General features: G+C 36.8%; 2 protein-coding genes across 4 annotated transcripts in view; both read right to left on the bottom strand.

Annotated features, from left to right (window-relative positions):
• Nucleotides 1-939: 939 nt before the first annotated feature.
• On the bottom strand, nt 940-16,492 carry LOC578086 (peroxisomal sarcosine oxidase). The gene is made up of 8 exons (XM_031000010.1): nt 16,308-16,492; nt 12,188-12,336; nt 11,232-11,448; nt 7,923-8,180; nt 5,315-5,452; nt 3,662-3,829; nt 2,519-2,594; nt 940-2,101 (listed from the first exon to the last, which is right to left on the bottom strand). Exons 1-8 carry the CDS (start codon nt 16,458-16,460, stop codon nt 1,962-1,964), a joined length of 1,299 nt encoding a protein of 432 aa, XP_030855870.1. The 5' UTR covers nt 16,461-16,492; the 3' UTR covers nt 940-1,961.
• A 3,534-nt stretch (nt 16,493-20,026) lies between these two features.
• LOC100893415 (histone deacetylase 6) overlaps nt 20,027-27,508 on the bottom strand; it is a 70,909-nt gene continuing 63,427 nt past the window's right edge. For all 3 annotated transcript variants that reach the window (XM_011671900.2, XM_011671919.2, XM_031000489.1), the window contains 5 exons: nt 26,691-26,929; nt 25,480-25,586; nt 23,729-23,878; nt 21,073-21,201; nt 20,027-20,677 (listed from right to left, as the gene is read on the bottom strand). In XM_011671900.2, coding sequence (XP_011670202.2) covers nt 20,618-20,677; nt 21,073-21,201; nt 23,729-23,878; nt 25,480-25,586; nt 26,691-26,929 — 685 coding nt within the window. In that variant the 3' untranslated portion in view covers nt 20,027-20,617. The remainder of the gene's footprint in view (nt 20,678-21,072; nt 21,202-23,728; nt 23,879-25,479; nt 25,587-26,690; nt 26,930-27,508) is intronic.

The raw sequence follows: 27,508 nt of genomic DNA, 5'->3' as shown, positions 1-27,508 counted from the left end.
TAATCATCAAATCTAATGCCCCTTTATTTTACTATCCATAAGGTCTTATAATCATTTAATGATTATTATTTATGATTACTGAACATGATTATTAGGATTAGACCATATAGATAGCAGACAAAATGGGCATTAGACTGACTGGGAATAAGACTAAATGAGCAATAGACCAAGTGGGTACAATGTGGTACCCCTTGTGAAATGTGGGGTGCATAAGAACCTATGCCAGCTTATCTGATTGGCAAGTACAACTGTGCATGCAGTTTCTGTCTAAGATACACTATCCCAGCTCTTGGTATTTTTAATGGCCATATACAGGTGTAGGTTTACTTGTCTTTTAATTATGGAAACATCAAGTGTTAAAAATACTTTTGTGCAATTCATGGCCTGCCTTTTTAACAATTTTTACTGTCATATATTATAAGTAATGTAGATATATGTCTGTGTCTCATCTGATTTTCAATAACGAGTTACAATAACAAGTTACAATAACTGTTACAAGCTACTGAAATCATGACATTTGATTGGCTGAGAGCAACTACTGGTATGTCAGAGAAATTTAGCATTTGTTCCTGATAACAGGTTTTATGAATAAGGGCCTAGTTTTTATTGTTGAATTTTTAATGTTTTTCTATGTAATTTTATATATTGTAAATGACCCACTCTGTATGAACTTGAATAAAGCTAAATGTTCAAGTAACAATATTTTTTCCTGTCTTTGTCCAGACTGCATTTTAACCCTAAAATAGAAGTCAGTAATTTAATCCACTCAAGAAACAGAAATAAGTACCAAAATTTAATTATACAAATTTAATGTTATATATATCTGTACATATGTATATATACGCATGTGTGAAACAATGACAGAAGTTTAAAATAAAAAGTAAAACACTATGCCTGCCATCCTAAATGATGACCCACTATGTGTAGTCTATTGCAGTAGTATATTGCTTGTGGTCTGCACAATGAGAGGGAGCTATAACTTTGATTTGTTGATGAGCCATATTGCTTGTGGTCTGCACAAATGACAGGGAGCTATAACTTTGATTTGTTGATGAGCCATATTGATTGTGGTCTGCACAAATGACAGGGAGCTATAACTTTGATTTGTTGATGAGCCATATTGATTGTGGTCTGCACAATGAGAGGGAGCTATAACTTTGATTTGTTGGTGAGCTATATTGCTTGTGGTCTGCACAATGAGAGGGAGCTATAACTTTGATTTGTTGATGAGCCATATTGCTTGTGGTCGGCGCAATGAGAGGGAGCTATAACTTTGATTTGTTGGTGAGCCATATTGCTTGTGGTCTGCACAAATGAGAGGGAGCTATAACTTTGATTTGTTGATGAGCCATATTGATTGTGGTCTGCACAATGAGAGGGAGCTATAACTTTGATTTGTTGGTGAGCTATATTGCTTGTGGTCTGCACAATGAGAGGGAGCTATAACTTTGATTTGTTGATGAGCCATATTGCTTGTGGTCGGCGCAATGAGAGGGAGCTATAACTTTGATTTGTTGGTGAGCCATATTGCTTGTGGTCTGCACAAATGAGAGGGAGCTATAACTTTGATTTGTTGATGAGCCATATTGATTGTGGTCTCACAATGAGAGGGAGCTATAACTTTGATTTGATGATATCCATATTGCTTGTGGTCTGCACAATGAGAGGGAGCTATAACTTTGATTTGTTGATGAGCCATATTAGTTGTGGTCTGCACAATGAGAGGGAGCTATAACTTTGATTTGTTGATGAGCCATATTGCTTGTAGTCTGCACAAGGAGAGGGAGCTATAACTTTGATTTGTTGATGAGTCATATTGATTGTGGTCTGCACAATGAGAGGGAGCTATAACTTTGATTTGTTGATGAGCCATATTGCTTGTGGTCTGCACAATGAGAGGGAGCTATAACTTTGATTTGTTGATGAGCCATATTGCTTGTGGTCTGCACAAGGAGAGGGAGCTATAACTTTGGTTTGTTGATGAGACAGGAGTTGCTGAATCTCTTGAAACTCAGTGCTGTGATGTCGATATGAGGCTCTTTACCCATCGCCATTCTGCACAGGATCTTGCCAATCGAGGGTGCCAGCTTAAATCCATGTCCTACAGAGAAGAGAAACAGTCATGTCATTTACCAGAAAAACAAAAATGCTGGATAGAACATCTGTAATAAGGTGCCAGCTTAAAGCAATGTCCTACAGAGAAGAGAAAACAGTCAGTCATTTACCCCAAAAAACATTGTGCATAGAGATTTTTTTCCTCCTTTGTTCATAGCTTTAATCTTCTACTTTCATTTTTATGCAAGATATTTGCAATCAACAATGTGGACGAAGACAGCTAGGCTCTTTTGATGATTAAGAATTATCCTGATCAAGTGTGAATTGGTCGAATTATTAAGCCAATCATGAACAACCTATTAAATATTTAAACATAATTAATACCTTAATCCTGATTGGCAGATGATTTGTGCGTGATCAGGATTTCTGACCAATCATGAGAGCAAAGACGTTAGATATTTACCTGAGCATCCGCAGCACACAATGATGTTAGGATAGACCGGATGTCTGTCCATAATCAACTCCATATCTGGAGTCGTCTGGAAAGAGAAAGCAGAGATTCAATTTACATCAATGGAATGCTGAATGATTGTAGAATATAAATACAAAGGAATAACAAGTATTTTCCATTTCAGTATTGCACAAAAGCAAAATTAAAAAACCTCATTTTCCGCACCGCTCTAAATTAAGGGTCAACAGAGATCAATTTGTTTGCTCTGACATAACGTGTGGACCCAATCGGCTCACCTACAGAGTTGACGCGATGACCCGTACCTAATTAATGCACAGTCATTGTGAATATGTGTACTCCACATAAGATGATGTCATCTATATCTAGTACTTGGGACGACAACTTCTGATTTTCAAAGGTTTATATTTTGAGTCTTCAGAGAGCTGTTAGTTACTCCTCTGACAGACATTGAAATAAATGTCGCATATAATTGTTATTATTGTAATCTATGGTTTTTAAGCTTTCTGTTGATATATAATATATATAATTCATCTATTTCAATTTTCACTTCCGATATAGGGTCTTTAAAGGTATTACAAAGTTTTGGGAAATTTTGAAAATTGGGTGGATAGTGATTCTTTTCAACTTTGATATATTTGGATGCCCCTGTGGATGTAATATAAGCACTATTAAATTTAGCCCCTAAAACACTTCTGCTTTCGAGAAAAATTGAATATAAAAATTTACCGGTGCTCCTGGTAAATTTTGATAAATTTCGAATAGCACCTACGGCCGACAATGGTAGCTGCGACCATGAAAATTTCAGAATATGTAGTTGTGATATATAATTTCAAAACGGGAAGAGCTTGTTGGTCGATTTTAGTCAAGAAATATTGTTTTACAGCTAAATTAATATCTTGACCTTAAGAGGGAGCTATACAACATAAAGAGTTTATTATTCAAAATTTCATAACTTTAGACTCTATTTCAACCGCGACAACGATCACTGAATATTGTAGGATCGCATTTGCTTCCAATATGTTCATTTGAACCAACTTCATGACCCCATACCAAAACTTTGTATTACCTTTAAGCTCGTTTCTTTTCAAAACACAGCTCATTTACCATAGCTCAAGATTGATTTAATGACTGTACCGTGTACATGCAGGTTTCCATGATACTTGGCTCACTCAGCAACAGGGGAAAGTATCTAGCGATGAACTTCTTCATGAATTCAATCTCACTTTTGTGTCCAACGGCTTCGTTGTGTACGGTATCTCTGTAGTCTGGGTCAACCGTATCAGCGCCACCATTAAATGGAATCTGTGGAAATAAGTTAAAGGGGAAGTTAAAGGCCAAGTCTACTCCAAAAATAACTTACTTTCAATACAAGTAGACAAATCTTACAAACCAATTAAAAAAAGTTTGAGCAAAATCGGATAACTAATAAGAAAGTTATGAAATGTTGAAAAAGTATGTAAAACTATATCAAACAATGAAAATCACAAGACAAATTGGAATCTCACTCATGGGTCTGTGACGTCATGTCCTTACTATCCACTATAATTGTTTTCTTTATATTGATAATATTAATTTCATATTTCCCCTTCAAAATCATATTTCTTCACACCAGCATCCAAGTTGGATTGAAAGTAATGTTTTTGTGTGGATGCACTAATAAATATTTGATAAACTATTTAGATAAAAATCAATAATTATAATTATACAATTTTCAGAAAATAGTATAAATTCTTGAAAGTTCATAACAGATTTTGTGCAATGTCATGCACGCAATATGATACAAATCATATAACCTGGGGAAATCAAGTTTTGGGGGATAAAAAGAGAAATTAATGGGATTAAACTATATATAAAGCAATTGATAAATAGTGAGGATATGACGTCACAAACTGATAACCTAATTGGCAATTTGTGTAGTGATTTCCATTGTTCTATAGTTTTACATACTTTTTTCAAAAAATCATAACTTTATTATTAGTTCCCCGATTTTGCTAACATTTTTTTTTTGATTGGTTTGTCTGAGTTTTCTGCTTCTATTGAAAGTAAGTTACTTTAAGTTGGTTTTAAAAAAGCAGAAAAATAAAAGAAACAAATAAGTGAAAGTTTGAACATAATCTGATTGAAATTGTGAAAGTTATGAATTTGTTAAGTTGTCATCAGTGAAACACAAATTGGCAATACTGTGACGTATCATGCGAGTTCCTCTTTAATGTGCTTTGAGCAGAAAATCTCATAAACCTTCTTGTTCTTAGTTATTAAACTTTATGAAGGAATAGATTTGTTTCATACAGGGGTTATTTAAAAACATATTTGCAATAATTATATTCAGGGTGAATGAACGATTGAACATTTTCTGAAAGGGGAATACCGAACAAAAATACATATACACCTTTTTCAAGCGTAGTGCAGGAAAAACACAACAGCGTTTATTTTATCACTTTAGAAGGTTGCGTTTAGGAGAACGGCTACTTTGAAAAACGTATTATAAAACCATTTTTCAGAATCACACTCATCTATTAACATTCTGTGCGTGTGTTCTACTTTCATCAATTCATTTCATCTCATATGGGGTGAAATAATACAAACCAAAGCAAAATATAAACTGGAGTTAGTTGTTTCATTTTCTCATCGTATAATGAAATGGAATAATTTTACAATTTACTTGACATGTGTGGTCAGTAGTATAAACAAAATCAGAAGAATGCAGATTATACAAAATTCAAACTGCTTTAGCAAATTAAAAAATTCAAACTGCTTTAGCAAATTAAAAAAACCAAACTATGTCACCTTTGTTAAGCCGGGGTATTCTAATTCCTGCAGTCCGTATACAAAGCTTTTATTTTCCGTTTCAAAGATGACATTAGGAAATTTGCTCATAGCTCCTACTTCTTTCTCCTGCCAATAAGGTACATTAATACGGGTCACCTATGGAAAAAAGAGAATCATGTTGGAGTTATTCTGGGGTGAGACAATGGTTAAGGGGGTAGCTAGCGGGGGTAAAAGGGGGCAAAACATGACAATATATTTCATAAAAAGACACATGTTCCGTGCATTTAAATTCTAAATTTGAGAAATATTTGTTACCCCGTCTTGATTAAAGGGACTCTCTAACATTTTTCAGATGAGAGAAAAATGCTGCTAAGGCAGTGAGGGCAATGCAAGATGTACAATTAAAGGTAATACAAAGTTTTGGTATGGGGTCATGAATTTGGTTCAAATGAACATATTGGAAGCATATGTGATCCTACAATATTCGGTGATCGTTGTCGCGGTTAAAATCGAGTCGAAAGTTATGAAATTGTAAATAATGAACTCTTCATGTTGTATAGCTCCCTCTCTAGGTCAAAATATTGATTAAACCATAAAACAATGTTCTGGACTAAAATCGACCGATTGGCTATTCCCGTTTGGCAATTACATATCACAACTACATATTCTGAGATTTTCATGGTCGCACTTACCATTGTATGGCCGTAAGCGCTATTTGAAATTTATCCAAATTTACCGGGAGTACCGGTAAATTTTTATATTCAATTTTCTCGAAAGCAGAAGTGTTTAAGGGAATAAATTTTCTAGTGCTTATAATACATCCACAGGGTCATCCAAAAATATCAAAATTGTAAAGAATCACTATTGAGCCCATTTAAAAAATTTCCCAAAACTTTGTATTACCTTTAATGATAATCTAAGTGTAATTTTTCTCTTTTTTTTCTCGCTTTCTTTCCCGGAAATGGGAGGAATCTCATCCCTGGTTATTGCAATTGCTATACATACTCAAATAACATCCATAAAATATTATCTTTCGTGTGTCTGTGTGTGTGTGCGTGTGTGTGTGAGTGTGAATAATATGAAAATTACAGGAAAGAAAATATTTTGTTAAATCTTCATTTTCCTGAAATCTACTTCAAGACATAACATACATGCAAGATTAGTATTTGCAGGATCTAAAAGTAAGCAGAAGACAGAATTCTATAAATCTTACATTTTTATTAATAATTCACAAGAAGACAAAATGGCGTACAAGCTATGTAAAAAACATCAGGCGCGGATCCAGGATTTATTAAGGGGGGCCCAAATTTGAAATTATGCGAGCCAAATATTGGTACGTAACGTGACCAGCAATGGCGTAATGAGCAAAAACTTGGGGGGGGGGGGCAGACAAAAAAAATCCGCATCATGCACCCCACTTTTACATGCAGGCCCGCTGAACGTTTTTCAAAGTGGATGGGGGGAGGCTAATGCTACGGTCACAAAGGTTCGTACGAACGATAATTTCGTACGAATCTCCCTGTTTTTTCATTGTCTTCCCGAATTTCCATTGTCTGAAAATCGTTCGTACGGCGTTTGTAGCAGTTCGTTATGGCATTTATGAAAGTATTTAAGACCATGAAGAGCGTAGCGTATATTGGCGTGCCGGGGTTTGGGCATTCAATTAAACAGTCAGATGAGCATATTTTCACACCTTATTCATGACACTGGCACGTCACTGATTGGCGTGGGCTCCAGAGGGCTGAGCCCCCCTGAAACTCAGGATTTTGAGGTATTTTATAACAATCAGATAAGCATTCAGGGGCCCGCCCGGAAGCTCAGGTGTTTTAAGCATTTAATTACGGTCAGATGAGCATATTATGATACCTTATTTGTGACACTGGCAGGACACTAATTGGCGTGGGGTCCAGGGGGGGGGGGGGGCTCGAGGCCCCCAAGCTCCGCCACGTACCGCGGGCCCTGACATGTAAGCCTCTGAATAAGCATATTTCTTGCCTGACTGTAAATTTAGGAATTTGTCATTTTCCAAAAAACGCATAACAAAGTATATTTTCCTAAAAGGTGACGAAATATCTCGGAAAATTATGTCAATTCAGCAACATTTATGAATCGCCGGTATCGAATTAGCCATAAACTTTGTTTGATTTTTTTTTTTTTTTTTTTTTTTTTGGGGGGGGGGGGGGCATAAGTACGCTAGTGCCCCCCCCCCCCACAGCCGATCTACACCTTGTTGACTGGAAAAATCGCAAATGATCTCCCCTACCTTTCTTCTTTCTCTTTCTTTCTTTCCCTTTCGGGTCCTCTTTTTCCTTTCCCTTCCCTTTCTTTCTCTCATTTAGGTTTGCTGGAAGAGGCAAGGGCCTTTCAGCCCCCTCCCCCGATCCACGCTTTGTTGGCGAGATTAATCGCAACTGATCTCCTCATCTTTTTCAGCTCGGCCCCCCTGGATCCGCGCCTGGGAAACATGGCTATAACACAAAGCATTATGTTATCTGCATACTGACAAGACATGTCATGAAAAGAGTAGGTGTGCTAAAATTCACAAGATCTTCTGAACTCAGAATGGCAACGATCATACTTCAAGTGTCTGGAGTGAAATCTGACATGTTATCAACCTCATTCTTACCGTCAATGGTGGATCTAAACCCAGGGGTCTGAGGACCTTTTGGGCCCATGCTCCCGGAGTGAGGATCAGATGACGGGTCCTGTAGGTGCCCTTGCTGGTCCTCACTGTCACCAAGGTACCAGGTGTGATCTCTAGAACCGGCTCTTCCTCCTTTATAATGCCTCCACAATTCTTATATGTATCCTGTAAACATATTGAATACAGTTGCATTGAAATCCACTTTTCCAAGAGATTGAATTGAAATTCTGTTGGTCGAGAAGGTTAGAATGCATAAAAAAGACGGAGGTATGGGGCCCTGATAGTAACTTTGCCATCAATATTAACTACTATGGCAACATCACTCAGCAGCCAATCAAATCTTTTAATGCACCGGGTCCCAGACCATGATCAAATTTTATTTCACATATGCTTAATTTTTGTCTGAATTCAGTTTTCCCCCTGCCGCGCAAAGCGCGGAAGCTTTGACGTTTTATTAAACTAATAGAGAAATTAAGAAGACGATTTGTTGTACCGTTCTCGACTCTTATACCCCTTCACATACACGGATTTTTCTTACAAGTCCTTACGGATCGCCAACTCGTAGTCAATCGCAAGCATCCGTAAATAACTCGCTGGTATCCGTAAATAACTCGTCACAACTCGCAACAACTCATCCCTGAAAGGAGAGGCAATTTTGTTTACATGTCAAAAATCTTCTTACGATCGTCCACGGATTGATTTGTCCGTAAATAGCTCGTAAATAGCTCGTAATAATCCGTAAACATCCGTAAACCGCTTGCAACAACGCGTGACCATCCCTAAACTGCTCGCAAGAATCCGTAAGACTCGTAACAGATATTTGTAACGATTCGTTACGGTAAGTTTACGATTTGTTTACGGATTATTTACGGATTATTGCGAGTAGTATTCGGATGGTTACGTGTACGGCTTCCGTGTTGTTTACGATTGTATTCGGGTCATTTTACGATGGCTTTACGGATTGATAAGGGTTATTACGAGCATGTTAGGTATAGTTACGAGTACTTTACGAATAGATACGTATACTTTACGTATGCTTACGAACTGTTTACGAATTGGGGAAAGGTATAAAAGCTGCAAATTCGAACACTTCATTTTCAGTTGTTATTTTTTGGCTAAAATTCGTTAGGAATCGTAACTTACTCGTAACTATTCGTATCAACACGTAAACAGGTCGTAACTAACACGTTAGTTACTCGTAGTTATCCGTGACAACTCGTAATAAATTGTGGATTGTCGTAAATACACCGTAATAACTCGTAATAATCCGTAACAAACCGCAACAAGCTCGTAATAACTCTTAAACCGGTCGTAAAAGTTACCAAATCGTAAGGATCCGTGCAAGATCCGTGAATTTGTGCGATCCGTAAGGACTCGTAAGAAAAATCTGTGTATGTGAAGGGGGTATAAATCCTTGTCCGTCTGCATTCAGTTTTCCATTGATATACTCGAGGATCGAGCAAGAATACCGACACAGCTGACCCGACAAAGCAACGTATAATATGCGTATCTTTCTTGCTCCCTAGACGAGACGACTCCACCCAACAACCCGCATACCCTCGTATCTAAGACTCTTACCCCCCTCTCGATCCCTCTCCTCTCTTTCACCTCTCTTTCAACCCCCCCCCCTAGCTCCCCCATTTTTTTCTTCTTTTCTACTTTTCTTTCTTTTCTTTCTCTTCTTTCTCTTCTTTCTTTTCCTTTCTTTTCTCTCTTTTCTTTTTTCTCTTTCTTTTCTCTCTTTTCTTTCTTTTCGTTTCTTTCCTTTTTCCTCCCTTTTTTTCCCCTTTCCTTTTCCCTCTTATATTTTCCCTTCCCCATTTTTCCCGACGGCAGTGCAATTTTACCAACAATGATATTCTGACCGTGGCTGGCTAATGGCCTGTACAAATGCATGTTCCTGCCGGTGCAGTGCAAAGATGCTTAACACGGGGAAGGCCTAACCAGGGTCGTCGCTTTAGCGACGCCCCTGGTTAGGCCTTCCCCGTTTTAGGCATCTTGCTAAATGATATGCTTTGTAGGCACTGCACTGGCAGGAGCATGCATTTATTCAGACCAGGCGGCCACTGCGTGTACGTGTATGCGTTAAAATAAAAAGAAGAAGTAAAAGAACAAAAGTACACAAACAAGAGAGATAAAATTTGAAAAATAGAAGGAAAAGAAAAGGAGAAAAAATTATCTCAAAATAAAAGAAAAAAAGACAAAATATTAAAAATATATCATCTAACATAGAAATTATCTTTAAATAAAATATTTTAACCAAAATTAAAGTTTATTTTCGTTAGCACATAATATCTATTAACCCCCCCCCCCCCCCCCCATCCCGTGGAATTTCCACGAGTCCAACTAGTTATAGATTTTCACGCGAACCGGAACCGTTATTTTTTTCGGCGGCACAGATTGGGGTTAGGTGCGTGTTGATCCTATGGGAAAGTTTAGGGTTAGGGTTAGGATTAGGGTTAAATCAAGACCCCGTTTTAAAAAATAGCCCCAATCTGTGCCGCAGAAGAAAATAATGCGTAAACGCGTTTACAAATGATTGTGCGTTTGTGCTTCCCCAGAAACCGTCTTTTTGGAGAAACGCCGAACCAAAACGCACCTTTTTGTGAGTTTACGATCGCCGTTTATCGGTGATTCTACGAAAATGAGTAAGGACGCAACCGTGTTTTGAACTACACGCGTATCAAAAGCCAAACTCATTCTGGCCTGAAAAAATGCAGCATAAACGCACCCTTATACTCTTTTCACACTGGTTTTGCTTAACCCTGTACTTTGCTTAGCCCCGTACTATCCTTAACCCCGGACTATTTTTTTGGCTTTTCACACTCGCTGTTTTTAGTCCCGTACTAGCGCCTATTCCGGAATAAGAAAATTCCCGCTGTTCTCACTGCATTTCGTTAACCCCGGATATCGTGTATGTTATGATTGGACATACTTCGCATCTGACCAGCTGCGATACGCTCCATTGCGTAGTACCGGACTATTTTTCGTTTCTGTTCTCATTCATTTGCTTAGCACCGCAATTGCGGGGTTAGCAGGAGTTAGCACCACAATTGCGGAGTTAGCCCTGCTATTTTGCAGGGTTAGTTAACCCCGTACTATAGGTGGGGTTAGCCAACTTTAGCCCACTTTGGTAAAAACCAGTCTGAACAGAAAGTGGAATAGGCTTAACCCCGTACTATAGGTGGGGTTAAGACCCCTTAACCCCACCTATAGTACGGGGTTAAGGAAAATATTGCCAGTGTGAAAAGCATATTAGAGGAACCATCTACCAACGTCATCATAATTTACCTGGTATGCACGAAGAGCCTTGTCTGCTCTCAGGGTACCTCCACCATAATCCAGAAAGGCCAGGGCGTCTTTGGGAATATCTAACTGTGGGTATTCTCTCTTCCTGGTCTCGTGGTCCAGAATCCTGTGTGGTCTTTGAAACTTTCTCATCAGATCCAGGGAACTCTCGTAGAGTCCTTTATTTGGTGGAAGTGAGATGGTCAAAAGACCAGTCTGCCTGTTTGATATTGAAGATGAAAATATGAGGATTAATGCCTTACCAAAGGGCGAAGAGCACTAGCGCATCGACTTGATTTCAAATCCAGGACCTCCCGGTTAGAAGATCACTGCTCTACCACTGAGCCATTGCGCCACCTGTTTCTTTTAATCAGATACAAGCAAATAGATGAGTAAGAAATATAAGGAAGGTTTACATCAATTAATTCACATTTAGAATTTGCCCTGTCTAAAAAACAGAATCCACAAAATGAATTTGGACTCTTTGAATATTTGTGATTCTCTCAATTTCATATTCTTTAACATAAGCGTAAATGTATTAATGTAATTCTTTAGAATCATGTTATGCAGATTTTGTTAAAAAGTGTGCAATATATACATATTGGTATATATATCTTTAAAAAATATTTCTCTGTTAATAATCTAATAAATTCGATCGTCCAGTTAGTTAGGCGTAAAAAAAAAGATGCTGTACTGCCCTTTGCGACCGACCCCAAAGTCTTGAGATCTACGGTCGGCTTTTCAAAAAAGTTTCTTTACGTTTTTTTTTAGAGAAAAATGTTAAATGAACACAAAACTGAGAAATATCAGCCTAAAGAGGGAGGAAAAAGAAGAGAAAAAAAAATTCCGACCGATCCATGCATATTTTCTGTTTTGGCACTTAGTTAAAGGGCAATACAACATCTGTTTTTGTTAAAGGCCTTATAAACAATAACTTCAAATGGGAACAAGTACTTTACTTGTAAAGCGGTGTACTTGTTTCTTTTTCCAACTCTTTCCACATTGGGAACGCTTCACTCATCATCTCAGAGTAGTGTGATTGTTTGTAAGAGTAGCGGATGATTCTTGACTGGCCATGAGAACTGCCCCGGGAATGAGGTAGACTGAACTAAATGATACAAGAAAGAATAGGAGCAGCCATGAGAACTACCCCGGGAATGAGGTAGACTGAACTAAATGATACAAGAAAGAATAAGAGCAGCCATGAGAACTGCCCCGGGAATGAGGTAGACTGAACTAAATGATACAAGAAAGAATAAGGCAGCCATGAGAACTGCCCAAAGAATTAAGGCAGACTGAACTACAAATGATACAAGAAAGAATAAGAGTAGCGGATGATTCTTGACTGGCCATGAGAACTGCCCCGGGAATGAGGTAGACTGAACTAAATGATACAAGAAAGAATAAGAGCAGCCATGAGTGACTGCCCCGGGAATGAGGTAGACTTAACTAAATGATACAAGAAAGAATAAGAGCAGCCATGAGAACTGCCCCGGGAATGAGGTAGACTGAACTAAATGATACAAGAAAGAATAAGAGCAGCCATGAGAACTGCCCAGGAATGAGGCGGACTGAACTGGATACAAGAAGAATAAGAGTAACATAGCCATGGGAACTGCCTCTGCATGGAAACGATATAATAACAATGTTAGGAGTTGTTTTTAAATTGCAAGTGGAGTTTTAAGCTGTTGTGTGGTTAAGATAAGTGACTTTGTTTAAGAAAAACTACTTATGATTAATTTTTTACTCATTATTACTTAATATGTAAACATTTAAAACTTGTTAAAAGTTCTATGCAAGCCCTAAAAAAAATCCTCATAAATTATATTTCACATTGTAAACTTGTAAGCTCATAGGCGCCGGAAGTGGGGGGGGGGGCAGAGGGGTGGCAGTTGCCCCCCCCCCCCATCATAAACGTGGGAGGGAAACGCATTTTTGCCCCCCCCCCAAAAAAAAAAATAATAATAATAATTCTTATTCGATACCAGTGATTTACAAATGTTGCTAATATGACATGATTTTTCGGTATTTTTTCTCCATTTTTTTTATAAGTCATACCTTTTTATGCGTTTGTTGGAAAATAAGAAATTCCCAAATTACAGTCGGGCGAAAAATACGCTTATTTAGAAGCCTTTATGTCTTGTCTGCAAAGTGGCTGGGCTCGAGCCCCCCCCCCCCCCCCCCCTCACTTTTTGAAAAAGTATGTTAAAGAGAAAAAGAAAAAAAAGACGGAGAAAAAAAAAAGTGACCTGCCAATTTCACAAATAAGGCTCTGCCCCCTGGATGCTCATCTGACCGTAATTAAATACCTAAAACCCCTAAGCTTCCGGGACTTTGCCCCCTGGACGCTCATTTGACCGTATTTAAATACCTTAAAAAAACCGAGCTTTCGGGGGTTATGCCTCCTGGAACCCCACCAAGGGCCCTAAGTCGGACCCCTGGATGCTCATCTCACCATAATTAAATACCTAAAACCCCTGAGCTTCCGGGGGCTCTGCCCCCTGGATGCTCATTTGACCGTAATTAAATACCTAATAACCCCGAGCTTCCGGGAGTTATGCCACCTGGAACCCCCCCCCCCCCAAGGGCCCTAAGACGGGCTCCTGCATGCTCATCTGACCGTGATTAAATACCCAAAACACCAAAAATGTCGACCCCTCCCCCCCCAAAAAAAAAAACATAAAAATAATAAAACTTGAATTGAATCACATATAAGTTATATTCGATTCAAAGAAAAGGACAGTTAACAGGAATTAAATTTCCTATACATTCCGCATGCCCCTATATGGAGGTTTTTATAATAGCGATACGCGCATATCGTAGGAATATTGTGAGAGGATGGGAAAGAGTGTGTGTTTTTTTATTATAGAGGTGAGAAGACATGAGCCCCTGAACACTGGCGTACTGATGGGGGTATTTATAATTTGTGCCTGTGATTTACAAATGTTCCTGAAATGACATGATTTTTCCCCATTTTTTTTTTAATCGTATCTTTTTATGCGTTTGATCGAAAATTACAAATTTACAACCGGACGAAAAATATGCTTATTTAGATGCCTTCATGTCAGGGCCTACAGAACGTCGGGGCTCGGGGGCTTGAGCCCCCCTCACTTTTTCGAAAAAGTATAAAGAGGAAAAGAAAGAAAAAGAAAGAGGAAAAGAAAGAAAAAGAAAGAGAAAAAATGAGTGACCTGCCAATGTCACAAATGAAGTATCAAAATATGTTCAACTGGACGTAATTAAATGCCTAAAACCCCTGAGCTTACAGGGGCTCCGCAGCACTTTTTTTTGTCTCGAAATTTGAAAAATGGGGGTAAGGTCATCTTTTTTAGGTCATCATTAACATAATTTGTTTTTAATTATATTATTTAAAAAAAAAAAAATTTAATTTAAAAATTTTAAAAAAGGGGGAGGGGGTTTCATCCAAAATACACACATTAAAAAATACTGCAGGGGGTATAACCCCCCCCCCCCCTTCGTACGCACCTGAGTACCTGTATCACTAACATCAATTCAGTGTGTTCTGTCATAGTGCAACACTATAGAGCAGTAAACAGTACGGTATCCACTGACCCAAATCAACCTTGATTTTAGTATCTATACAGGTATAGGTTTGGGCCATAGATATATAGCTAGGCCATAGGGTCTGAACAAATAAATCCCTGGATGTCACTAGAATCAGGAAGGACTAATTTGAACAAACACCCAGGTGCAACTTTCAGTCAGCCATAAAGGTCAACGAGAATGAAAACCAATCAAAAATCAATTTCAACTACAAACTTGAAAACTGTGACCACTAAAGAACAAAGTAATAATACAAGCCAGGAGCGGATCCGGGGGTTTAAACCGCCGACCCCCCCCCCCCCTACTTGGGCGGCCAAGTGAAGAAAAAAAAGGGGGAAAAGGGAAACAAAGAAGGAAAACAAAAAGTAAAATTGCTGGAAAATCCTGGATCCGCCACTGGGTCATGCAACCCCCCCCCCCCCCCCCCCCCCCCTTGGCAAAAAGCTAGATCCGCCCCTGAAGCCAACAGTTAATTCTAGACTAGAGGACCTCCCCCTTCTTCTTCCAACGAAGTACATTCCATGCACCTTGATCTTGGTGAACCGTCATTGTAAACATGTACACATAATATGCTGTGCAGACTGGATCGTTATGACACAGTGACGTTTAATAATAGTGGAAATTTACAATTGTGCCTTTCCCGCTGTAAACAATATTCTGTCAAATGTTATCCCATGGACCTGTGAGAGACTATAGAGTCTTTCGATTTCAATTCAATTCATTTTTCCATTTTAAAACAATGTGAACACAACAGAGGGCTAAAGACAGCTGCAGTAAAATGAAAATACACGCATAAAACAGTGGGATACTCTTACATGCAAAGTGCTCGTGGACAGGGTCCTAGTTTCACAAAACGGTACTAGTCAGAGTATGATAAATAAAATTACAATACAGTACAATCAGGCGGCAATGACAGGGCAGGGGGGGGGGGGTAATGAGCACTATTTTTTGAAATATATTTTATATTTTATATTTTTGTTAAAGTATAAAGGTAACCATCTTTTTTTTCCCTCCAGGGATTTCAAAAAATAAAGTATTTGCGCACCAATCCCTGAAGAACACAGGCATACTATACACGCACGCACACATACAGTGAAGATGATTAGGCAAGAAAGGAGATAAGAAATAGAGTATGAGGAGGGAGAGAGAGAGAGAGAGAGAGAGTGCGAGAGTGGAAAAGGAAATACATGCATGGACAGTCCAAAGAATTAGAATGATGAAGAAAGAATGAAAGAAAAAAGAGAGGCGAGAGAGAGAGAAAGAGAGAGAGAGAGAGAGAGATGAGAGAACAGGACATAACAACAAAGAAATATTATAATGCTATTGTTAACCTTTTAAAAATTGCGTCTGGTAAAAGATAAGCTTTTAAATCAACGCAAATGACCAAGACTCAAGAGCCTTCTCATGTCCCGATTGTTCAAAAACAAGGAGGCAGCTATAGGACTCCAAGAGTTTCATTGAATGAAAATTAAAGCTAAAATTATATTTTAAAAAAGTAAGTTCAATCCAACATACTTGTTCTAGGAGCACAGTTTTTAACCCCTGCTTCACACAGTGATATGCTGTAGCAGAACCTTGAATACCAGCCCCCACAATCACTACATCGTATACGGCATTTACACCGTGAACTCGAATGGCGGGAAACTGCTCCGATGAAGATGCCATCATTCTTAGAGGGGGCGTGGTTCACGGGCTGAGTCAGGCCTGAAAATGTAGCTGCTATCTGATATGTTCACTTGGTGTTCAGTATTGACTTGGTGTTGTGTGAAAATTCCAAGTTGAATGGACGTTATACGGCCGAGTATTGAGCAAAAATGCAAAGTGATATCAACTCTCATATCCCTGGTGATATTCACTAACTCATTACACTCACTTTGTACACGGTTTTCGCGGTCTAGTGAATTAGATCTACGCATTATTCATTCATAGTGTAACGAATTTAGATATGTCTGTATCATGTGCATACAGGCGCGTACGCAGGGGGGGGGGGGGGTTATGTGTATGGTTTTTCTGAAAACCACCCCCTCTTTTTATTTATATGTATTTATATTTTATTTTTTATTAAAAAAATTATAAAAAATTAAAAAAATCCTGATGGATGACCTAAAAAACGGAATGACGATGGGTCAACTTTTCAAATTTCGGGACCAAAAAAAAAATATATATGACCTCTAACATTCCCCCCCCCCCCCCCCAAGCGACACATGCGTGATGTCTATCAGGTCCAAATAGATATAGTAATTTACCAAATATATCAATTACTAGTAGGCGGTTTCCCGGCAAAATTTGTATCATCACGTATAAGTCAAAGCATATGCTTTCACATGATTGGTAATAAGAGCTTCGATTTCAGATTTTGAGAGGGGGGCGTTTCCACAACTGGTCTTTACCTTTAATGCTATGATTCTCATCAGATGAAATGATTTTTTTTTTTGCAGCAATGTGTAACCTAGCCAAGGGTATCCCTACCTGTGCATTGCATGTTGGTCTACACCCAGCTCGTCTAATATCCATACAAACTAATAATAATTTTGTCTTATTATCATTTGGTCTAATGACCATTTAGGCTAATAGCTATTTGGTCTAATCTCCAATTAATCCACTACCCATGTTGTCTTGTTCATTTATTCAAATTTCAGTACCCTAAGTCTAATCTATAATTTGTCTAGATCTACTATCCATAAGGTCTTAGACCTACATGTAACATCATTAGTATGTATGATTGAATGATTATTAGACCATACAGACAGTAGACAAACTGGAAATTAGACTAAATGAGCAATAGACCAAATGGGTATATGCATGCAGTTCCTGTTTAAGATACACTATCCCAGCTCTTGGTATTTTAATGGCCATATAGGGCTACTTGTCTTCTAATTATGGAAATATCATAAAGAAATGAAGCATAATCTCATATTGTGAATTATTTATTTATTTATTTCGTTTTATTTCAACAGGGTAGCCCCATCAGTAGTTAGAATACTGTTAATCTTGGGGGGCCCTGCTTAACATAAAATACATATATAGACATACATAATACATGAAAACATCATCACATTACGTCTTGCCATTGATTTATGTAGATCAAGTGTCAAAAAAAAAAAAAAAATGGATCAATCCATTTCCTGCCTCTTTAACAATTTCTACCGTTATATATTATAAATAATGTAGATGTCCATGTATGGCCGTGTCTCATCTGATTTTCAATAACAGGTTACAGTAACTGTTACAAGCTTCTGAAATTGTGACATTTGATTGGCTGAGAGCAACTTGTGTCAGAGAAATTTAGCATTTGTTATTGATAACAGGGGGCGTTTCACCGTGAAAGCCTTTTCTCAATGACAACAAAATCAGTGACAAATCTGCTGATAACCCATCAGAAGCAAAGATTTCAGTAGCTTATAAAAAAACTGTCATTTGTCTCTGATGACAAGTGTGGTGAAATGCCCCCTAACAGGGCCCAGGTTTAAGTTCTCAAGAGCATAGAGAACAATATGTGTGCCACATGACTGTCCTTTTTGTAGTTCTTTTTATGGTTTCATTTCTAATGTTTTTTCTATTTAATTGTATACATTGCATATGACCCACTCTGTATGAACTTGAATAAAGCTAAATGTTCAAGTAACAATATTTTTTTCTGTCTTTGACTGCATTTTCACCGTCCAATCAAAGTCAGTAATTTAATGCACTCAAGAAACAGAAATATGTACCAAAATTTAATTATACAAATTTATTGTTAGATATATCTGTATACATGTATATGTATATATTATAATATACGTATGTGTGAAAGCAATGATAGAACTTTAAAATCAAAAGTAAAATACTATGCCATCGTAAACGATGACCCATGACTGTTCTGAAAATGATTATCCAAAATGAACATAGTCATGCTAAATGATATAATACTGTGGAAGACACAAAACATAAATGACAGAAAGTGAGTAGATTTGATCGATGATAAGCCAATCCAGACAACATACAATTTACGGGTACATGAAATCATACATGAATATTTGAAGTAGATTGGTTTCCCTGCCAATTGCAAATCTGAAAAATCTTTCAACAGAAAGAAACATCTTGACCACTTTTGTAAAGATTTGAAGAATTATAAGATGCTAATGTAAATAATAAAGTTCTGATAAATTTACATGTAACATAAAAATATATGTTCAAAGGAATCATAACTGCTTTTTTCTCTGTACATGGCATATACCGGTATTCAATAAGCAACATTTCAGTTGACCTATGTAAAATGGTTTTAAGGTTGTAAATATGAAGAAATCTTTTGATTCTTAAGAAGCAGCTTAAAGAATTTGCCACAAATTTTACTAAATGTACAACCTTAAACTTTCTCTCAGAGGAGAGAAATTGTAATATATACGTATGTATATTTTTTCAACCCATATCAATTCCAATAAGCACTAAAAATGTCTATAAAAGAAAGTTGAATCAATGTCAATATACACATAATATAATCAAATGTTAATAACATACAAGGATAAACATTCAAATGTAAATATACTTGCACACATAATATATACATGTATATGAACCATTCTTTTACGGGCAGAAATGTGACCTTGAAAACATAACTACATTAGTACAGATCATGTGATATATTGTATGGGAAAGCATGGAACTCGTCAACATGAGTAATGGTCTTCATGCATTGAAAGACTTTTTTAAAAAATTGCTTGGAAACCCCTTTTCTTGGCACGTAATACAGTACATGCCTGGCTCCGCCAATCGTCTCTACAGAGAAGACCGACAAATATAACTTTTGTGGAAAATTTCCCCCACACCAGGCCGTTATTTGTGTCTAGTTTTTATATGCTCGTGGGGGGGGGGGGGGCAAAGGACATCATGGACCTTGATAATTTATAAGAGGAGTAGTCATTTGCTTTCTTTTTCTAATCGAATACGCATTTTATGACAGCTATCATATGTAAGTCTTCTCATGCAAGTGTAATCGGGTGTCTTGAGTCGTCCTTTGGGTTTAATAGATATGTGCATATTTCAATAATGTTTAAAAGAAGAAGACTTCATCGTTGGAGAAAAAAAAACACATATTTCCCTTCAGGGTACAATGTGATTTAATTTCACACAACTTAGGATCCCTTACTGCCACAACTGAAACAATATGCATGTAATTGCACTACTAATTTGCATTGTTACTCTGAGGTAATAAAGAAGATATGTTATATCTACAACTAAATGATCTTTAATATATTTCAAATCGGTACTAATCCCTATAAAGCACTCTTTCAAGGAACTACCGGTATAGTCCTTACAAGAGTTTTCCTGATCCCCAGACATATTTATAACAGTATGAACATTAATCATACATGTATTAACACATATTTAGATAAGAAAATGGCACTTGTAGCTGTGTTTAAATACTATGGATTAGGCTTTGCCCCACTGTCGACATTTGAGTCTCAATAAGCACACAATATTTCAAGAAAATCTAAAACACATTGACTACAATCTCAACATTTCATTCCATTCTGCATTTGTTACTACACACTGCATTTTCTAATAAGCCTACAACTACACAATATTTATACAATGAATGCTTCATGCTAACTCGAGTATCATATTCATATTGTGAGCAAACGCCTTTATTTACTGAAGAGGGTAAAAAATTTGACCTTCAAAATGGAAGATCTTTGGGTGATGGGGATTTGACTGGCTCTGTAAGCTATGGTAAGAAGATAGGTCGATAGATGATCTATAGTTGGACATTACATCAAGTGCAGCATTTAAATTGAAAGAGAAAAAATTAGCATTTTAGAGCCTCAGAAAGCTTCCTCTTTATAACCCTACACTCCAGGAGTACCAAACTTGCTGAGATGTGCTGCTCTCTTTGCTGGTATGAGAATCTACAAGAAAAAAGAAAGAAAAAGATTTTAAAAAAGAAGATCAACATGTGATTGAGGGCATGATACACAAGCACTTACAAATCTTGATTACAAATATGAGTCTAGAAGAAGAATCAGGTCAGAGTGAGACAAAATGCTGTTCAGTCTACATGGAGGTCAAACTGGAGGTCACACTAGGTCAAACTAGAGGTCAAATCTTAATAGATCAGTGTACATAAAGGACCTGGTAGGATTACAGCTGTCGGAGCTAAAGCTAGGGTAATAATTTCCAAAGCTCTTAATAGGAAGCGCATAGAGACGATGTATAATGTGATATGCGCTATACAAGAACCAAATATTATTAATATTATCAGTTATGTACAGGAATCTGAAACTCTAATTAAAGAAGAACTCACCTCATTATGTATATACGCATCACATCCATAGCACCAAGCAGACAAGTCAGCATAGCTAAGCACCATGAGATGACTAGACTCCAACCCATGCATTAACATGTGCTCATTGACATAGCGTCCACAGTAGACCTGTAAATACAAATACACATAAGACTTGAATATAGAGAAAAGAATATCTCATTAAAGATAAAGTTGAGTTCTGGTCATGTGATTGCATTGTGAAAGAAAAGGTGTGGAATGATTCAGAAAAAGTTAATCATGAAGCATGTAAGTATTGGTGTGTACTGCAAGGTTCTGGAGTCATTAAAATCATAATAAATTTGGCCCAGTCTTGGTAAAGTAAAAAGCACTGTACACAGAAAGATGTACATGGGACTACACAAATGGTGTTGGGGTTACTTACCTTGATTTCCTTATCTTTCTATGCTCATTACTCAGCCAGTATCCATTTTCTACCAAAATTGTTTGGCAAATGACATTTATTTATAATCTTGAACATTCAGTGCAAGTTTCGCTTGATTCTGTGAGAATTCATTTCCTTTTTTTACTAGAAGTAAACTTTATCTTTAATTTAATAAAACCTGCTTATAAACAATATAAACAAGAGTTTGCAATGTCTTTAAAAAAAAAAAGGCTTTTTACTGTATGTCTTCACCTACTTTTACTGTTTCTTCCCCTCTAAGTTGGACTTAAAAATTATGGAGAGCCATGTGTAAGCCTTGAAATAAAATATTTTCAAAAGCAAAAATTCAGCTACTTTGTCCTTTCCACAAATTCCACGAACATGAAATAATAGAAAATGTGAATGATTTGAATCAACAAGAATCAACATTATATGCCTTTTAAAATAACTTTTACAATTTTTTTTTCAAAGATGCTAACGGCTCTCCATAATTGTTAAGTCCAACTTAGAGATAAGTTCGAACACCCCCTGGTCTGATAGAAGAAGAAAGGTTCCAATTCCATCCAGCTGTCTATGCATACGCACCAGCAATAACGGTCATGTGTCATGCTTGACTAGGGAAAGAAGGTTCTTTAACAATTCTGATTTCTATCATCAATGATGGATGAATATGACTTGTTAAAATTTGTTCACTGAAAAAGATTTGTTTAATGTGTTTGAAGCATTTTAGCTGATGATGATTTGTATCAAATCAAATTAAATAAAAGTTCAAATTTAAATGTAATAAGATTTTTTTCTTCAACTTATGGTATTAAAATAATACCAAACCTTAATCCTAAAAGGGGCCAAGAAGTGGGTTAAGAAGCAGGTTTTTAAACATTTATAGCTTTATAAAAACGTTAAACGAGCTGTACAGTTTTAAAGTGCATTATCCTGCATTATGGATACTTGAACTTAAATCTCTCAAGTGATTAGTGATTATCCCGGTATAACCTGCTGGTAATAAGCCTAATTAACTGTTACCTTAGACAGCCAATCAGAGCTCATTATATTCGCGCCTCGTTGGTTTCGGCTTTCTGTTTCATTCTTGCGTTTTACTCTGATGAGTGCAAAACGAAAAGCTTAAGTATGGCTCTTTTCAACGTGATTCTTCGATTTTGTAGTACATATCATCTTTTCATATTTCTCTGTATCAATAGAACAACTACCAGTAGTTTAATTTTTATCCCGTATTGATTATTGTAATGGGCTTCTCTCTACCATTCCCTCAACTTAATTGGATCGTGTGCAACGGCTACAAAATTGGGCAGCCCGATTGATATTTCAGGTTTCTAGGGACCATCCATCTCAGCCACTCTTGGGATTATTACACTGGCTTTCTTTGAAACAAAGAATGATTTTAACATTTCCGTACTATTGTTTGTCTTCAAAATACTCAATAATCAAGCTCCACAATATATAGATACCCATTTGAATTGATATGCACCTACCAGGGCATTGAGGTCAGCCAGTGAACCTCTCAATCTCACATATTCAGTTACCCGCACATTAGCCGGTGATAGAACATTTACTGTATCTGCTTCAAAATACTGGAATGATCTACCACTTAGAACTAGGCAGTCAACATCTGTAATTACCTTCAGAAAGGCCTTAAAAACAAGACTTTCTTCTAATTATATGTATTTATGTAATTTTAATTTTCATTCACGCTAAGTGATATAATAATAATAACTACTTCCATCCTTGCACAAAAAGAAATATTATTTGCGTACAGTGGAGTGGCTTTTATCAGCTTATCGTACCTATTAAAACTTAAGCGTCTTTCCGCAGAATCTGACTTTATGCGAAGAAACATCCATTGGAAATAGAAAAATTATGTAAATAGAACTACTTCCACCAAATACACAAATGTGTTTTAATCCAAACTTTGTGAAGAAAAGAGAATGGGATTTTCTAATGCCTAAGTATTTAAAGGACCAGGCAGATTTTAACATGATGGCTCTAACTAAAGCTAAGTCTTTGTGTTACAACCATAAATGACTAGCCATTAAGTTCTTGCGGCAGAAAAAAAGAGTTATATATGTCGAAAGACGACATTTATTAGATTCACTTGGCCTGGAATAAATTTGAATGACTGAATATGTACATGTTTATTAATCCTATGTGTATGACTACAAGCGGCGCAGTAATTGTTTCTTTGAAGCGTCTGGGGGATTGTGGACAGAGTGTGATGTCCTGTGATGCACTTCTTACCTGGTAACAATGAAGACACACCCAGTTCTCTCTCGTATCACCACAATCCTTGCAGGGCAACGACACGTCTAGACCGGTGGAGGGCAAGGGTCCTACGTCCGAGTCCAGATGAGGGCACCATGGCTGAGGGATCACGGCATGCATCTCAACCTGATAGGAACAAAGATAATCAAATAAAAGAATATTAATAATAATATTCTGCTTTTATATAGCGCTTAATACAAATGTCTCTCTGGATTCAATACTTGCCCGCACACATTGTGTGCACAATCTCCACTCCCTGGGGAGCATTTCAGCCAGGCGTTACTTGACGCTCAAAAAATGTTTGACCAACAATGTCGGTCGCATCCAACAGGGTACCCATTTAACACCTGGGTGGAGAGTAGGAAGTGCAGGTTGATATCTTGCCAAAGGGTTTAGAAATGAATGATTACTCATCCATTCGGCTGAAGACGGATAGATATCCTTCGTATCCGACCATAAATACATGTAGGATTCTGCAAACACGGACCCTTATTTGAATTTTAATAGTAGCATATATTGTCTAGAGCAAAGCCAGTCCCAGGTGCTTCCTGGTTTAAAATAGGAGCAGGTTTATGGACTGTGGTCTCCATAATCACCTACTTTAGACCCTCTGTTAGGCATCGCGGCTGAAAAGGGTCTGTGCCTTCAAGCTATACACATGCTTGCTAATGTGTCTTTTTTATTAAACCTGTCAATGTATATGCTACAGTAAAACCTACTTTAGCGCCACCTTCATAGAAAGACCACCAGTCTATAGAAACCACATTTTTGGTTTCCCTTGAAAATGGTTTCTCATTAAAACATGTACTAAAGGAACCTGTACATTAAGACCACCTGCCTATAAAGACCACTTTTCTTGTCTCCCTTGGATGGTCTTTATAGACAGGTTTCACTGTACCAAGTAAAATGAGAAAGACAATATTAAAGGGGAAGTCCACCCTGATATTCAGTTGGTGACAATTAATGTCACACAATATGTACGCAAATTGCAATCTTCCATATCTAGTCTCAGTTGTAGTTGTATGAAAAATTCCTATTTTACCAAAATCAAATTTTGTCAAGTAAGCTAAAGAGAAGTTCAGCCTGATATTAAGTTGGTTTTAATAAAAGCGGACAAATGAGAGAAATAAATTAGTGAAAGTTTGAGCAATATCCAATCAAAAATAGGAAAGCTATGATTTTTTTAAAGATCTCATGAGTGAAACACAAATTGGCACCACTCTAAAAGTGTACAGAAAAATGTCATAAACCTTCATTTTTTTAGTTATCAATAACGGAATAGATTTGTCTCATACAGGGGCTGAAGAAAAAAATATTTGCAATAATGTATTAGGGTGAATGTATGATTGAAAACTTTCTCAATGGATGATATAAATTGTTGGAAGTTTTTTAGTACAGAGCAAAAGGGAGGGCACCTCGCAAAAACGTCACAGAGTTGCCAATTTTTGTTTGATTGATCGCACTTTAAGAAATTAACAACTTTCTTATTGTGAATCGGTTTATGCTCAAACTTTCACTGACCTGTTTCTCTCTCATTTTCCTGCTTCTATTAAAACCACCTAATCAAATCAGGGTGGACTTCCCTTTTAAGAATTAAATGAAGTAGGAGTAATCATCACAAAATGCCATTCATGATGATGAACGAGCTCAATGTGGGAGACATTCACAGACCCAGAATGCCATTTCATGACTTGATAACCAATGATTTTATTTTTTGTTGGTCTTACCTGAGGACCGAATGTCTCCTGAAGGCTACCAAAGAGTTGATCTTCTGCTCCTGGTGTAGTTGTTTCACCTGATACACCACAGGCTCCTAGAGCTTCATCCTCAGGGACTGTAATGTTTGGGATATATGCAAACACAATGAGGTTATGTAAGGTCTCAGTCCTCCGGCACCTCATTTTGATAGCATGTCTACAAAGCTGTGGAAATAATCAATACTTTGTTTCCTTAAAAAAAAAAAAAAAAAAAAAATTAAATTAAACTGTCATCATCATTGTCATCATCATCAGCAGCAGTATTATTATTATTATTATCATCAAATTATAATGCTAATGTCATTGATTACTAGTAGTAGAAGTAGTGATATTTGAATTGTTATTAGTAGTAATACTATCATCATCACCATCATCATCATTTTCATCATCAACATCATCATCAACAACATCACCAATATTTTGAATTATCATAATTTTTACAACACCTACATGTATTACTTGAAGTAGTACAAGTAATATATATATATATTATTAATTTATTATCATTATGCAATACAAATTCATTTAATGCTACCATTACAAATAGCAAATGGATAATCTCTATGGCAACCTATCATTACAAATTTACAATCACTTACAGAGATGACAGTAACAACGGTTTAAAAACAATCAATAAAATTCTGTAAATGATGATCAAACATCTTTTTATGACATCTCTCTATGAATCATTACCCAAGAGACATACTCAGGTTGTAATGGCCCTTATTCAATCAATCAATGTCACAATATTTCTAACTAGCTCTGACTTGTGAAGGGATTTAATAACTATTTTGTTTTATCAACTCAAATTAATTATTTAATCATTATCATCAATGTTACATGAATGGATACTATTGTTGTAAAAACTCCTGTATTAATTATTTAAAAGAAGAAGAAGAAGAAAGAAGAAGAAAAAAAAAGAAGAAGAACAGAGAAAAAAAAAAAAAAAAAAGATGAAAAAAGAAAGAAAAAAGAAGAAGAAAAAAAGAAGGAAAACAAAGAAGAAAAACAAAATAGGAAAAAAAAAGAAAAAAGAAAAATAGAAGAAAAAAAAAGAAAAAAAAGAGGAAAAAAAGGGAAGAAAAAAAAAAGGAAAAAAAAAAAAGAAAAAAAAAAAAGAAAGAAAAAAAAAAGAAAGAAAAGAAAAAGAAGAACAAAACAAGAAAGGAGCAAACTCCTACCATCATCTTGTGTTTGCACAGCATCTTCCTTGGCACCTGCTCCTGCTCCTCCTGTGGTGACAGATGCCTCTCTTGGCTGCTGAAGATTCATCCCTGACATTCCTTCCAGGATATCCTTGAGCCCATCTTCACCGTCACCGTCACCTGCAGCTGATGAGGCTTCTGCTTTGGTAGATGAAACCTCATCAACTCTCTCTGGAACTGACGGCTCTGATGTCACTGCATCCCTTGGTGCAGCACTACGCAATAAAACAAAACAAAAATAGCACTGACCTTATGTGATTGGCTGATAATAGCATTCTTAGGAAGGTATCTTTTGCTTATATCATCTAACCATAGCAGGTCCATGATCTAACTGAACATATGTCAAGATTCATCACCATTTTCTTTGTTTTCAATGTAAACAAATTCAGTGCATATCCTAGAAACAGAGATTTAAAATGTAACACACAATGTTGATATAATTTTCAGAGAAAACACATTTTTTCTTTACAATTTCTTTGATATACGGGTAAATTTTTATATGTTAAGTTGAAAAGATGTGTGGGTGAGGTTTTAATCCAATTCAAAGCTTTAAAGCAGACATTATTTTTTGACTTTTTCAGTCTAATCAGACTTTTACAATTGTTATTTATTCAACAACAAAAAAAAGGGGGGGGGAATTAGGTTCTTAAAGCAGTGTGCATGATATTATATTTTGATCTGCATTTTATACAAACCAAGGAAGGGTGTGGATTCATGAGCCTTACGCCAAAATGTTGACACACTAACAACCATATGGTGACCCCTTTTCATGCATGTAAATCATTTGTAAAAAA

This window comes from Strongylocentrotus purpuratus, unplaced genomic scaffold (genome assembly GCF_000002235.5).
Source record: "Strongylocentrotus purpuratus isolate Spur 01 unplaced genomic scaffold, Spur_5.0 spur5_scaffold_6, whole genome shotgun sequence".
Lineage (NCBI taxonomy): Eukaryota > Metazoa > Echinodermata > Echinoidea > Camarodonta > Strongylocentrotidae > Strongylocentrotus > Strongylocentrotus purpuratus.
This window is presented reverse-complemented; position numbering and strand designations above follow the sequence as displayed.

Coding starts and splice junctions, on each gene's coding strand:
- LOC578086 (XM_031000010.1), bottom strand. CDS start 16,460: ATGATGGCATCTTCATCGGAGCAGTTTCCCGCCATTCGAGTTCACGGT. Junction 2,595..3,661: donor TGGAAACCTGCATGTACACG/GTACAGTCATTA, acceptor TTCTCTTTCCAG/ACGACTCCAGATATGGAGTT. Junction 2,102..2,518: donor TGTGTGCTGCGGATGCTCAG/GTAAATATCTAA, acceptor TCTTCTCTGTAG/GACATGGATTTAAGCTGGCA.